At 39.1% G+C, this 14,232-nt stretch overlaps 2 protein-coding genes across 2 annotated transcripts in view; both read right to left on the bottom strand.

Moving 5' to 3' along the window:
• Positions 1 to 1,037: 1,037 nt before the first annotated feature.
• Positions 1,038 to 8,369, bottom strand: LOC117941852 (dehydrogenase/reductase SDR family member 13-like). Its single transcript, XM_034867019.1, has 5 exons — positions 8,130 to 8,369; positions 6,146 to 6,264; positions 4,816 to 4,939; positions 3,536 to 3,862; positions 1,038 to 1,768 (listed from the first exon to the last, which is right to left on the bottom strand). The coding sequence occupies exons 1-5, from the start codon at positions 8,254 to 8,256 to the stop codon at positions 1,509 to 1,511; spliced, it is 957 nt and encodes a 318-aa protein (XP_034722910.1). The 5' UTR covers positions 8,257 to 8,369; the 3' UTR covers positions 1,038 to 1,508.
• A 3,815-nt stretch (positions 8,370 to 12,184) lies between these two features.
• The window catches only part of LOC117941851 (cadherin-1-like), a 20,565-nt gene continuing 18,517 nt past the window's right edge, over positions 12,185 to 14,232 (bottom strand). The window contains exons 8-9 of the mRNA XM_034867018.1: positions 13,152 to 13,337; positions 12,185 to 12,395 (exon numbers count right to left, since the gene is read on the bottom strand). Of these exons, the coding sequence (XP_034722909.1) occupies positions 12,243 to 12,395; positions 13,152 to 13,337 (339 nt within the window). The 3' untranslated portion in view covers positions 12,185 to 12,242. The remainder of the gene's footprint in view (positions 12,396 to 13,151; positions 13,338 to 14,232) is intronic.

Raw genomic sequence — 14,232 nt, 5'->3', positions numbered from 1 at the left:
AACATTGCATTTATTTTTAAATTTTGTTTATCAACACAATGTTTGAAAAATGTTTCCAAGTCCTCTTGGTATTGAAAGGTAATCAGAAAGTCATCCTTTCCCTTTCTGTCATCCAGTTCTCCTTCTAGGATGTCCTGAAGGCCTTCACCTGACTTGCGGGGTCCATCTGGACAACAGCAGGCTCCATCACCTCCCCTCGGAGTAAAGGCTGGTGGCGGGTGAGCCACCTCATTGCCTTCTGAATATCATTCAGAATTGGGTGCTTGAATTTATCAAAATTAAATTTGATTTAAATTTAATTTAACCACAAATTATTGAACAACAAACTAGCATTAAAACAAACAGGCAAACAGTAAAAATGTTAATGAAATACTAAAATGATATTAATGTAGAACATGATGACATCAATTATGTTATTAACAGTGTATGTGTGTGAATATATGTCTCATTCAGGATTGGGTGCTTGACCTGGTTACAAAACCTATTCACCCTTCACAGGTTAAATTGTTCAGTTTTGATAAATGGCTTGTTCTCAAACATGCTACAACAAATAGGTGCAGTTCAGTATTCCGAAGAAGCAATTTTTCCGTTATCATTAGCACTTGACTAACCAAAAGTCCAATACCTTCGCTCATGGTAACTTTACAGTCCCTAATGGATACACAGAAGCATGAGTGATTGTGCAGGTAATTGTTTTTGAAAACTAAACAACTATAAAAGTCACACTTACTTCCATTATTTATTGATTAAAAAGGGCTGTCCGAAGCGTGGGTGCCTACCGCTAAATTCACTCTGATGTTGCGATGAAATGACAGGGTCAAATGCTGGAGAGTGGGCGGGGTTAAACCTCATTGTCTGCGGGTCTGCAGTCAGGGGCGTCTCCTAGTCCGTGCACAGCCAAGCTGCCAGCATCATGTATTTCCAGTACAAGAGGTATAATACCAAGGCCACTTTCTGGTCTGATGGAGCATTTATTGAAAGCGGTTATCTTCTTCATACTGACCAGAGTAACATTTCAGTAAAAAATTGCAATCATAACATCTTTGTGGTTATTTAATAAACAGGCACATATGTAAGGTTATCAGATAACAGAAATAGTAACACATTGCACTGCTTGAGGTTTACTAGCAGATATATGCATCATAGGATACCAGCCCGAGACAACGTGTGTATAACTATTTGTTTAGGTACCGGAGCACATGCAGAGTTATCTTGTGGCTCGTATTAAAACATTGTTCCTACGGTGGAAAGATTACGTGCATTACTCAGCTTTAAACTATAACATGAAAAAATGTTTTGCTGCCTTGTTGTCTTTGCTAGTAAACAGCTATAGACTGACAAAACATATTTTAATTGAATGTGGTGCTCTTTCAAGCACTTAAAAAAAATGTGAATTTCAACTGAATTATGCAAACTGAACGAGCCCATCAATAAGACACTGACACTGGAGGCCTGTAGAGGTCTCTGATAAGGCACAGAGCCATCTCTCTGGATTAGGATTTAGTCTGTTACGTCAAACGGGTTAACCTCTCACTCACTTCCCACAGCTTCTTAGCCAGGCCGTCATCCCGCCCCTTGGCTCCCACTTGTTGCAGTGTACAGTTGGAGAAGTAGCGTCCGCTTAGCGGCTCGAGGCCCTCCTGCAGGGCACAGTGCAGGGTGGTCTGGGACCCCCCCTCTGGATCCAGGAAGAAGAGCTTGGCCAAGGGCATCAGGAGGAGCTGCTGCCAGAGTTTCATGCTGCGACCCAGCTCTGTGGTGACCACTCCTTGAAGAACACACAACCCAAGCATATGAGGTTTGGCTGAAGTGGTCCATGGTTACTGTTATCTAACATAATATCATCTAGTGGCGGCAATACTATAGCCCATAATATCCCAGCAACAACAAAGTCCTTCGAAGCCCCGTTCAGACCAAAGATTCCCGACAAGACCAAATCGTTTTAGAACGTTGCCGCAAAAGTTGCGGCAGTCTGAACCGGCCCGTCTCAGCTCGACTCAAACAACTAACTGTTTAATATCTATGAGTTAAGCCCAGTTCACACCAAAGATTCCTGTGGAGACGAGTTGAAACTTGCAACTTCTTGCAACAAGCCAGTCTGCAGCGTTCGGAAACCTGCCAGTTCACACTAATTAGACAAGACGGCGTATCATCTCCATAACAACGCCTCTTTGTAGGCTACTTCCGTTCAAACCTACGGCTTTTTTGTAGCTGGATTTATCATTTGTTTTGTCTGAATATGAATGTGGATAACGTTAGTGACAGTAAGATGCTTGCTACAGTTACATTTCTAGTGATGAATCGGCGAAAACACATTTTTATTTCTCTGACTGACGGCTTTGTTCTCGCGCCGCTGTTGTTTAGAAAAGCTCTTTTCTATGTCCATACATACAAGAAAGCATATAATATGTAAAGAAGGAAACTCGGCCTCTGTATAAAAAAAAAAAAAAAGAAAAAAAAAAAAAGTGTGGCAGATAACAGCGGACCATCTAAATGATAGTCTAAAAATATACATTTACAAAAAACTGCTTAACTGAAACCATTCAATTAGTGACTTGTCATTTGGAAAAACAAGCAATTTTTACACTTTGCATTAAAAGCAAGCAGTGGGAGTTAATATGACATAGGAAATGTATATTTTAGCCCATGAGAGAGAGGGAAAAACAGAGTGAAAGAGATATTTGTGCATCTTATTCTAGCATTGTGGAACACTGATCTTTATAGTTAATTTCCTGAGTAACATTGTATCTTCTGCTTACTTTTAAGGCAAAGACTGCAAGTGTTAATTTGTGCAAATGATTAGTAGCCTAATCGTTGAATGGTATGATTATGAGGGTTTTAGTTCAGAGCAGTGGTCAGTTAATGTATATATTTAGGCTACTGACGCATCGGTCGGTCTGCGATCGTCTTCATTACAACGCCTGTGTTTCTTTTTTTACAAATAATGCGTTTGACGTCATACTTCCCCAAGAAGCTGCTGGCCTGGTTTGGCCATCTTGAAACGCACCAAGACAGGCTGCACAGATTAGACTAGGTCAAGCTTTGCCTTATCGGTTATGCTTGATTTATAAATTCTGCTTTTGTGAAACGGTCCCCGGGTTAGGACTGCACGATATTGGAAGTAAGCAGTGTGACTACTCTTCTCAAGTGATTTTGGAGAGGAAAATTACAAATTAGAGCTCCACGTTATTTTGTTCCATCATCTATATCGCAGGATGTGGCGATGTTGACGCTGAAACTTTTTTGCTGCTTGATAAAAAAGTCAATATTCACCATTGTCCTTTTACATGATTGTCACCTGCTGCCGCTGACACAGTGACACAGTAGTCAGTGTTTTACAAGTGTGTGAATCACTGTCAACATCACAACATCCTGCGATGTGACTATCACACATCTCACATTGTAGACAATGAAACTAAATATCACGCAACCCTGGTCCAGGTTTAAAAAAACTATCGTTACCCTTGAAAACAAAAGCCACAGGATATGTTGCATCGCCCAACATTCTTGTATAAAATGTGCAGAAGGCACTGACCTGGGTGGAGGCTGTAGCAGGTGACACCGGTGCCCTCCAGCCTGTTGGCCAGCTCCCGGGTGAAGAGCACATTACACAGCTTGCTGTCGCAGTAGGCTTGAAAGTTGTGCCAGGTAGACTGAGAAGACACCGAGTTGTTTTTGGAAGCCAACAGAGGGAAGTCCGCCCTGCCAAAGCGGTGCAGAAGTGCAGACACGGTGACCACGCGGCTGGGACCACACTGCTGCAGCTGCTCAAGGAGAAGGTTGGTGAGCAGGAAGTGACCCAGGTGGTTAACCCCAAACGCCATGCCGAAACCATCCTCAGTATGTCCAGGACCCATCACACCTGAAGCGGAATGGTTCAATCACTTAGTGTGCTTCCAATTTACAGCACTGTGTGGTGGTTAAGTCAAATATAATTGATTTTGTTTCCAATAAAAAGGAAGAATGCTGCAGTTGGCAGCGGCAAAACAAGCTACAATGGCAGTTAATGGGTTATTGTGCATCTTAAATTTGCATCCAATGAAAGTTGCTGTTTTACTGCTGAAAAGGCTCAGATTATTATTATAAGTGTCTGACAACATTATGGAAAGGATGCCTACAGAGATAGACCTTTTTGTTCATTTTTGTTTAACATGAAATCGCTATTACCAGACCGACCAGACTCGACAGGAACAAAATAAAACTATCAAAAGCCGTCTTGGTTCCTATTGCCAGTGCTCCAACCATCACCACTCTGGTTTGGTTTAAATAAACCCTTAATTTACCTATTTACATGTGGAAATATGCTGGCTGTATACAAGCTAAACGTGCTGTTTATTTAAATAGAGTCTGGTGGGTTTGCTGATGGTGATTTCGGAGAGCTTTCTGGACAAACAAAAGGATCTAACTCTTTAACAAACAGGTCTATCTCTGTTCTTTCGATAATGTTGTCAGACACTTTGACACATCTGAGCATTTGACCTATAGGGTTAAAGTGCCCTCCGGTTTGCATCTGCCAGTTACAGTGTGCTCGCTCAACACCAATTTTTAAGATTGTTGTTCACATTATTCACTTAGACACCAAAGCATGGGAAAATAGGGTCCAGGTTGAAAAATAAAATTAGCCTTCAACAGTGCTTTTTTACTTTGGTTTATGTCCAAACTGATAGAAGAGATACCCGCACACTTAGATCTATGCAATGTTTTGCTTTCTTTTGAGCTTTCAGTCTAACTAACGTTCATCACAGCGTTTCATTTTGATGTACAAATGAAAAATGTAGCATGGAGGGACATTCCACCGTAATTAAATATTCTCACCTGCGTTGTTGATGAGGATGTCCAGTCTGGGCTCAGTCTTCAGGAAGGTTTCAGCAAAGCTGCGAACAGACTTGAAACTGGCGAGATCCAACTGCATGAACACCACCTGGTTGTTTCCACTCTCCTGAAGCACATTCACACTTGATCAGTCTGGCTGTAATATGCATATCTGGCAGAATTAAACAATACTGATGGAAACAAAAGTTGCCTTGCTGATTTTTCTGCATCTTGAAAATACACTTGAATATATTGAAAACACTGTTTTCCTGCAGTGTGTTTGGTCTTGACAGAGTGGACGACGTACGCACTCCGCAGACCGCTGTAGGCTTGTAGTTGAGGTTTTAGCTACTTTCCTGAAACCGCTTCCGGGACAGATGTCCACAACCGCCCGGAGCATGTATGTCCGAGCCTGTCTTCAGCGCTTTCACCTGCAGGTTGGCAGCTGTGTGTCTGCCTGGTATAGCTTACTCTCGGACGGCCGATTTAACTCGCCGGTCCTCATCAATGTAGTTTCATGTGTCACATTGCTCTCCACAAGCCGTGAAATGAAGAGCTTAAAACGCAACCTGCCAGTTCAATCAATCAATCAACATTTATTTATATAGCACTATACAGCAACCAACAGGTGTCCACAGTGCTTTACATCAACCAGGAATAAACAAACACAACATTCAATAGAAGACAAGAAGAAAAAAAAAAGTTAGGAGTAATAAGTTAATAAGCAGTTAAGAAATAGATTGTATAGCCTGATTACATTTTTATCATGCAAAAGACGTTTTTTTTTTTTTAAACTTTGGTTGTCAATAACCAAAACATTTTGTTCATTTGTCGCACTGTTGCTTGCTCTGGAGGAGACTACTAGAACTGTTGTGTCCTTGTAAATTCTGGAGTGTGGTCTATCTGTATAGTGTCTTGAGATAACTCTTGTTATGAATTGATACTATAAATAAAATTGAATTGAATTGAATTGAATAGTTATCAAGATAAAATGTGCAATAAATAGTGCAGCCCTGTGTCTGTCCCTCTGACTAAATGTCCCGCCCACAACACTATCTGTATCTTTTTAGGCTACTGTGGAATATGATGAAAGTTTATAATTATTAAATAATTGTTTACAGCATTTAAAAAAAAAGTGTTGTGTTGGAGTTTGTAACATTATGAATCTTAATTTTGACTTAATGATTTTCCTTTTCACTGGAAATGCATATCAGTGTCGGTTGATCCCTAAAATGCTTCATAGTCACACCTTTTAAATCAGAACAGCTGACATTAGAATTGGAAATCTCGTGCTGTGTGTGAAGGGAACAGCCTATTCTGTCAGAGGCCTTACCGTACGGATGTCGACAGCAGCAGCCTCAGCTTTGTCCTTGTTGCGGCAGGCGAGGATCACCCTGGCTCCTCTTTTTGCCAGGTCCAGAGCCGTGGCCTTGCCGATGCCAGTGTTGCTTCCTGTTCAGGAAAACCACTCACTCACAAACATAATACTCAACAAAACACTGACAACAAGAAGCGATGCTGAACAAAATTAGACCTGTCATTCCAAAGACTGGCATTTCATATAGCCTGCAGAGAACAGAAAATTAGAGATAATGTATTGACCCAATCATTACTTATTTCATACATTTGGTATTCGGATTATACAATCAGCATTTCATTTCAAATCAAATTTAGTTCTTTCAAATACACAAGGTTCTAGGGCTGCAAACTACCACTTATTTTCAATGTTGATTAACCTGTAGATTATTTTCTGGATTATTTGTTTGGTCTCTAGAATGTCAGAAAATTTTGAAAATGTGGATCAGTGTTTCCCAAAGCCCAAGATGACGACCAAATGTCCAAAACTCAAAGATATTCCATTTACTGTCACTGAGTAATAAAGAAGCAAGAAAATAGTCCTATTTAAGAAACTGGAAGCAGAATAGGTATGACTTTTTTTTCCTAAAAAAATATAAAAATGTCTCATAGCAACTAATTGATTAACTTTTGGGGCGTTTTTAGGCCTTTATTTGCTGCTGAAGATATGAAAAGGGGAGTCGGAGTTGAACCCGGGCCCGCTGCGTTGAGGAGTGAACCTCTATATATGGGCACCCGCTCTACCAACTGAGCTATCTGGGCGCCCTAATTGATTCATTTTACCAATAACAACTTATCTATGAATGTTTACAGCTCAACATTGTTCTATAGCACCCACTGTATTGTGGTAGAAGAAGAATGTTTTCACACAAAGATGAACCAAGAGTTAAGTATTTGGATATATTGGGAAAATGCATGGGCTTATCAACACTAGATTTCATAATATTCCTTATTTTACATAATAGAAATGTATGTGGTTGGATTTAAATCTTCATTTCAGAGGTACATTTCCCTTACAATTTTAGGCACTATATTCAAATGACTGAAAACAGATGTGGGTAGGTTTATTGGACGCACTGATAACACACACTACAAAATATCTCGGTGAGATTTACAACATCTGGATCCAAAACGAATTATAGGAAAACACTAAAATAGCTGATATTCTTGGATAAAGGGGAAAGATGAAGATAGCACTTGGGATATATTAAAACTAAATAATAATAAACTGAATATTTTAACTGAATAGTAATCCTGCTGTGCCTCGTGAGCACCACCAGATGGCGGTAACACACTAGCTGTCAGAGGTAAACATTGCCCCTCTAAACCACACAGCCATTCGCTCGCTGTTCACCTCGCTACTTCCGGGTTTTAGGGGACAGTAGCCTACACACGGCGTATCATTTGTTCTTGACATTCCTGATATTGTTTTGGAGACATGATTGGAGCTGGAGCTTGTCTTTTTGTTCAACATACTTTAAACATTATCCTTAACGTTACGGTTTATTAAATCCCGCTAGCATTGAGCAAGCTCTCTGGCTGGGAAGTGAGCTGACTAGAACTATTTCACGTTGCCAGGTCCGTCCTATTTACTGGGAACAGGATTTACCAGCAATTCCATTGCATTAGAACCTTATTTGTGATCGGACTGTATCTTCCAGGGATTAGTCAAACATTCAAGTGGTGCAGGGAAACAGATTATTGGAAAATACTTTATATTTTGATTGAAAAACGCATGAAAATAATATATTAATTGTCTTAAAAGGTGTAATGGACCATGGAATAAGCGAGTTAATGCCCCTATAGCTAACTTTAATGAAAGGTACAGCGTTGACACACTCGGGATGATTTGAGGAAGTGTTTTAGAGAAACAACTACGGTTTACATGAAGATGAGCTGAGAGTCTGAAGGAAACTACAAGGTAGCAGGAGCTACAGTAGCTAGTAGGTGAGGCTCGTTACCTGTAACAATGGCCGTCTTCCCATTGAGCTTCGCTGAACTGGAGCACCTCGCGCCTCTGAATACACCGTAATACACTATCACATAAAAGCAAAGTGCTCCTGCTACGAGGCAAAGCAACGCAGACATCACTGCACTGAAAGTAGCAACAGTACTGTCATCTTCGTAAACGCAAAACCATGTTCAAGACTTTCAAAATAAACTCTGCAGAAAGAAGTCTGTATCTTCAAACCTAGCTACCATGCTGGAGTAGAGTTCACAGAATGATTGTTTATCTGACCAATGTGCTACATTTGAATTGAAATGCTATAATAACCTGGGCTGTAGATAAATGCAGATCCTTAACAATTGTCAAATGTGGTCATTAATACTTTGATGTGAACTTAGGTCAACAGAAGAACATTTACTCAATTAAATTAGATTTCTTTTGGGAATAGCATATTAGCAGTGTAAAACATTTGAAGGTATTTTAAAGACCTAATGATTCGGGATTTGTGAGAAAACATAAGGGATTGCAGCTCACCTTGTTACTGAAATGTTGTGTCTTAAAAAAATGTATAAAACCAATTAATTCCCAATGAATTAAAGATAATATGCCACTAAATTGTAAGGGAAATTACTGTATTGCTGGAAAAAAATAAACATTCCTCCATCATTTCTGACAATTAACTATATATTTACACTTATAAAATCTGCTCTAAGACTGTCATAAGGGATATAGTTCATGTTCTATAGCCTACTTGCTGTAAATGTAATCCAGATGACCTTATTTACATGCTTTTTGTATACCTAGGTCAATACTTTATTTTGAAAACCGGATGTAGTCCCATGTGTCTTATGGACGCATTATGTGCGCTAAAGTCCGTCAAAAGCTCGATCAACAAAGTAAAAAAAAAGTTGAGTTTGGAGAGGGGAGGGGTTAAAGGGAAAATCCTTTCAAAATATGAAATACATTGAAAGGTAATTTAGAAAAATAAATACACTTAAAAAAATTATTGAACGAAAGGAAATATAATTTCACTACAAAACATTGTTATAGCTTAGCAGAGCGTAATGAAACCATATACAACACCGGCATAACACTGGCAAAATTGGGAAGAAATTATTACCAACATCAGCAACCAGGTGTTATAAATATAAATATAAATATTGCTGCAGCGTCTGTTGACTGCCAAAGTGTGTGTGATGAACCCTGAAAGCCAGTCAAATGTGAGATCATACTGTATGGCTGTCTTCTATTCAGTGATTGTGGTGTGCTGTAAATATACAGTAGGCTACAACATAGCAATACTTGTATTGGAACTGTGACAAGGCTAGAAGGGGGGATGCTGTGGTTGAAACCGTTCCCTATCACGTAAATAGTGCACTACATAGTGTGTTCGCCATTTTGTAGCGCTGTTCAAATTTTCCACAGTTACTTTCATTCACTATATAGTCCAATATAAAATACCCACTATGCCCTGGTTATTTGAATGTACATACGATGTAGCCTACATACTCCCGTATACCACAATGCAACACGGCCGTGTTTTCCCCAAGGAGAGTAAGAAGCAGAAGTCACATCAAGAACTGAAAAGGAAAAATGGAGCGGACTTTTGTTACAGTGGAAATGTAACATTTAACATAAACAACCACTGACTATTCTCCTGAGTGCTCGGTTTGTCTTAGGAACGTATTAGAAGTATTTTTATTTTGGTTTTGCCGCATCTCTAAGTCACGCAACAATGTTTTGGGTGAGAGTCCTAAACCTGTATAGAACTATATATACATCTGTATATAACTATATATATAACTATATAGAACCTTGGTTGTTCCATATAGTTCAATATTTAAGAAACACTATATAGGGAGTAGTGAGTGATTGAGGGAGCAGTTTTGAACACAGCTCTTGTCACATAACCAATTAATGTTTCCATAATGACTATCCAATATTCTGATGCTCTGGAACCAGCACTGGAATTTTTTTTTTTAAGTATCATACTGAGTCTATAGAAAATGTGTATTTTATTTGGATATACAATTTTTGTAAAATGAAAACAAGTGAAACTTATAATGAATGTGATGTTTTATTTAGCAGGATTACATTGTGTTCTATCCTATTCAATATACTCAATATTGCTAAGCAGATTTTATATACTGTATACTGATAAAAACAAAGCTTTGATAATAAAGTACCATTTAAACTATAGCACCAAAAGGTGTGTTGACATTGCAATGTAATAAAGATGTCAACTAAACAGACACTTAACATTTCAACAACAAATTGAACCTTTTAAAAAGCATTTCGACATCTAATTCCCCACAGCCTCAGAGGTTGGTGTGGCGTTGGCTGGCTAACTGGATTTTCCCTTTATCATCCTTCTTCTCTCCTCTTCTCCGTCTTACAGCAGCAACACCAGTACTGAACAAACACTGAGCACAAAGCTTAATACGACACACCAATGATTAAAGGCTAACATGTTTGTTTTTTTTCCAACCTGGACCCTATTATGTTTTTGTGCAACTGACTGATGGAAAAAACAATCTTTGAAATTGATCATGTATTGAGCTAGCCCTGTGACAGAACCGGGCTGCAATGTAACCCTACAGGACAAATGTGCATTGTCAATTTCTTCCACTAAAAGTGCTGTTTTACCACAAAGTGCTGTTTTACCTCAGATTATTATTTTAAGTGTCTGACAACATGGATCCCTACAGAGATAGACCTTTTTAAAAGAGTAAAAGAGTTTGCTATCCCTAACCCACCAGACTACACTTTAATAAACAACACTTTTTGCGTGTATAGAGCCAACATATTTCCAAACGTAGATCAGTAAACTATGTGTTAATATCAACCAAACCACAGTGGTTATGGTTGGAAAAGTGGAAAGACACATCGAGATGGCTTTTCATAGTTTTATCTTGTGTCTGTGGACTTTTAATCAATTGTATTTTACAATGCTAAAATCAATGTTTATTTGCATGGAGGCTGGTGGGTTTATTGATAGTAATTTTAGGAATGTTTTAATGTTAAAAAAAAAGAATCATACTCTAGAACAGTCAAATCTACCTCTGTAGGGATCCTTTCCATAATGTTGTCAGACACTAGAATAATAATCTCAGCCCATCTGTGGTGAAACACTTTTTTAAGGATGTAAATTGAAGGTGCCTTTACACTGTAGCTGGTTTCGCTGACTGCCGACTACAGCGAAATTCAATTAAATTTCAATTTCATTTATAGCATCTATTCATAACAAGAGTTATCTCGAGACACTTTACAGATAGAGTAGGTCTAGAACAAACTCCAGAATTTACAAGGACCCAACAGTTCTATTAATTTCCTCCAGAGCAAGCAACAGTGCGACAGTGGCGAGGAAAAACTTCCTTTTAGGCAGAAACCTCTGGCAGACCCAGGCTCTTGGTAGGCGGTGCCTGACTAGCCTGTTGGGGTTAGAATTTTGTAGTAGTTCATGGCATAGCAGGACGCTGTGCGGCATTACAAGGCACAGCAGGACGTAACAGGACGTAGCTGGGCACTGCAGTGTAGCAGTTGAACATGGCATCACAGAACATGGCGCGGGACCAAGGCGACAACTGCTACCCTGATTTTGGAGCCTCTCTGATCCAAGGGAACATGCTGGGGAAAAAGAACATAAGGACTCCGGGGAATGACTCCCCAGAGCTACAGTAGGTTAGTAACAAGCATTTCTGGGACATGGATGCACATAAATGAAAAGATGGAAAGATAGAGGAGAGAGGAGCTCAGTGTATCAAAATAAGTCCCCAGCTGTCTAAAACTATTATTACAGCAAAACCAAGAGAGACAAGGTAAAGAGAGCTCCAGCTGGTCGGGCTAGAACTCTCCCCAACCAGATCGGGCTGTATGCCAAGTCTCCCTTTAGTTTTATTATATTCTTGATTATATGATGAAATCTCAGCTACTCCTACATTTTGTCTCCTGTAATTGAGTCATCATCTGCAGGCTGAGACGTTTTAGCAATGAATTCACTATTTGTCAACCTTCTCTAACATAACATTTAAATACAAGATATAAAATGACAATTATCAGTTTGATCTTATGTGACTTCCTGTGTGTGTCCAGTGTCAACAGCAAGGGCCTCTCGTTTTACCACATGCTACTCTAATGGATCAACGTCTGGAGTTTCAGCGACGTCCTGCACAGTCACCACCACTGTGGCGGTGGCAGTGGGCAGTGGAGTAGCAAAAGGAACTTCATTCTCCACTGCAACCAACAACGTGTGTGTGCTGCTCTTCTCAAAGTCAAGACCCTGGTTGGATGGAACGAAAACACACAGCAGCACAATTTATCAGACACAGCATTCTGCTGGAAAACTAAAACTAAAATTCCCACTCTTTACCCCTCCTGTTGTCCTCGGGTCAAATTTGACCTGCTTTCAACAAGTTTCTATATCAGAAAATTGGGTTTCTTGGAACCAAACTGTCAAAAGAAATAATGTGGATAGTTTAATACAATGCTCTTCACAAGTAATATAAATAATCATTTCACTTCTTTCATTGAATTTGGTTGTTTCATTTAATTGTATAGCATTTGAAAATGGTAAAAGAATGTTGAAAAAAGTGACCAATCTGTCGGAAAAGGCTTCAAAAACGTCGGTAAAAAGGGGAGAGAAAAAATATCGGGTAAAGCAACAAAAGTGTTGAAAAAGACAACCAAAACGTTGAAAAATAAGTTCATTTTAAAAAATCTGAAGAAAAAAAAACAAATAGTTGCATGGTCAAATGGGATGACAACACAAGGGTTACTTAAATACATAACAGCGATTGTTCTCTTATAATTTGACAATAGGAAAAACAGCAACCTATTTTGTCTTTTTCCCTTTCCTTTATTTTGTTATATATCTTTTTTGTGCACGTTAAAGGTTTACAAAGTGAAAAAAAAACACGCCCCACTATTCTGATATAACCTCTAAATACAAGTATGAACCTGATAACAATGACCAAACAATAAACCCGATAATGAGCATAATATGAACACTTTAGAAAAACACATGTTAATATCCTACCTTGGCAGTAGAAATGATTCCTTCATGTTTGTGACTTCCTGTTTTCACTTTAAAAAGTCCTTCAGGATCACCATCGACAATCCTGAACCTGGCGTTCCAGGCTAGAGAATGTGGTTCGTCTCCGTCTGTTACTGACATCGTTAAGATCTGAGCGTCGACTTTGTGTTCATCAACTGCTGCCTCATACTGGGGACAATGCAAGGGATGTGTTAAAGGTGAATCGAACAAGGACTTGTAAAATGTTGCTGTTTTTGCTTGTTCAACATTACATTTTTTATGGTCACTCACGCACTTTAAGCAGAAAAGTGCTCAAACTTTCCTTCCAACATCCAATGTGAATTTTTTTATCACATGTGACTAGCGTTGTTAAGTAATATGAACTTTAACTGTTTGTACTAGAGGTGTGAATGTTCACTGATCTCCCGATACAATTACGTTTATCCTGTCAACATTTGAAATCGTTGCATGATGCATCACAATGCGTAAAATACATTTTTTTATTAAAGCCATATAGGATATTTAATTCATAGATTTTTAAAATTAAAAAAAACATTGTGCAGTGCTCTAATACTAAATAAATTAGATTTTAAAAAACTACAGCACTGAGCACATGGCACTTCATGAATGTTCAAGAATACCAGTACCAGAATATGTAAAGAGAAATGGTGTAGGCCTACAATAAATTGTAAACAGAAATAATCGATTATGGCCTCGTCAATTATCGATGCAGCATCGCCCATGTCCACAATGTGATGCGTCAATTATTTGATTCATTTGAAGACCTCTAGTTTGTATTAGAACATGTTTCCATGTTTAATGTATTTTTGCTCGTTGTAATGTTCAACAAACACCTTATTTTTCTCGGACTGCCCATGGCTGCTGCACCTGTATTCATCCTCTGTATGAGAGGCTATGCTGGAGTTCTGCCTCTTTAACCCCCCCTCCCGACAAAGCCCAGTCTGTGTTGTGTATACTACACAACCGGACATGTCCCAGCAGTAACGTGACCCGAAATTGGAGAGAAATGAACAGCATTGGCCACCAAGATTACAGCTATCTGGCGTTAGCATGCAGCTACTTA

This window comes from Etheostoma cragini, chromosome 3, assembly GCF_013103735.1.
Source record: "Etheostoma cragini isolate CJK2018 chromosome 3, CSU_Ecrag_1.0, whole genome shotgun sequence".
Classification (NCBI taxonomy): Eukaryota; Metazoa; Chordata; class Actinopteri; order Perciformes; family Percidae; genus Etheostoma; species Etheostoma cragini.
Note: the sequence above shows the minus strand (reverse complement) of the source record. Positions and strands in the feature narration are given on the sequence as shown.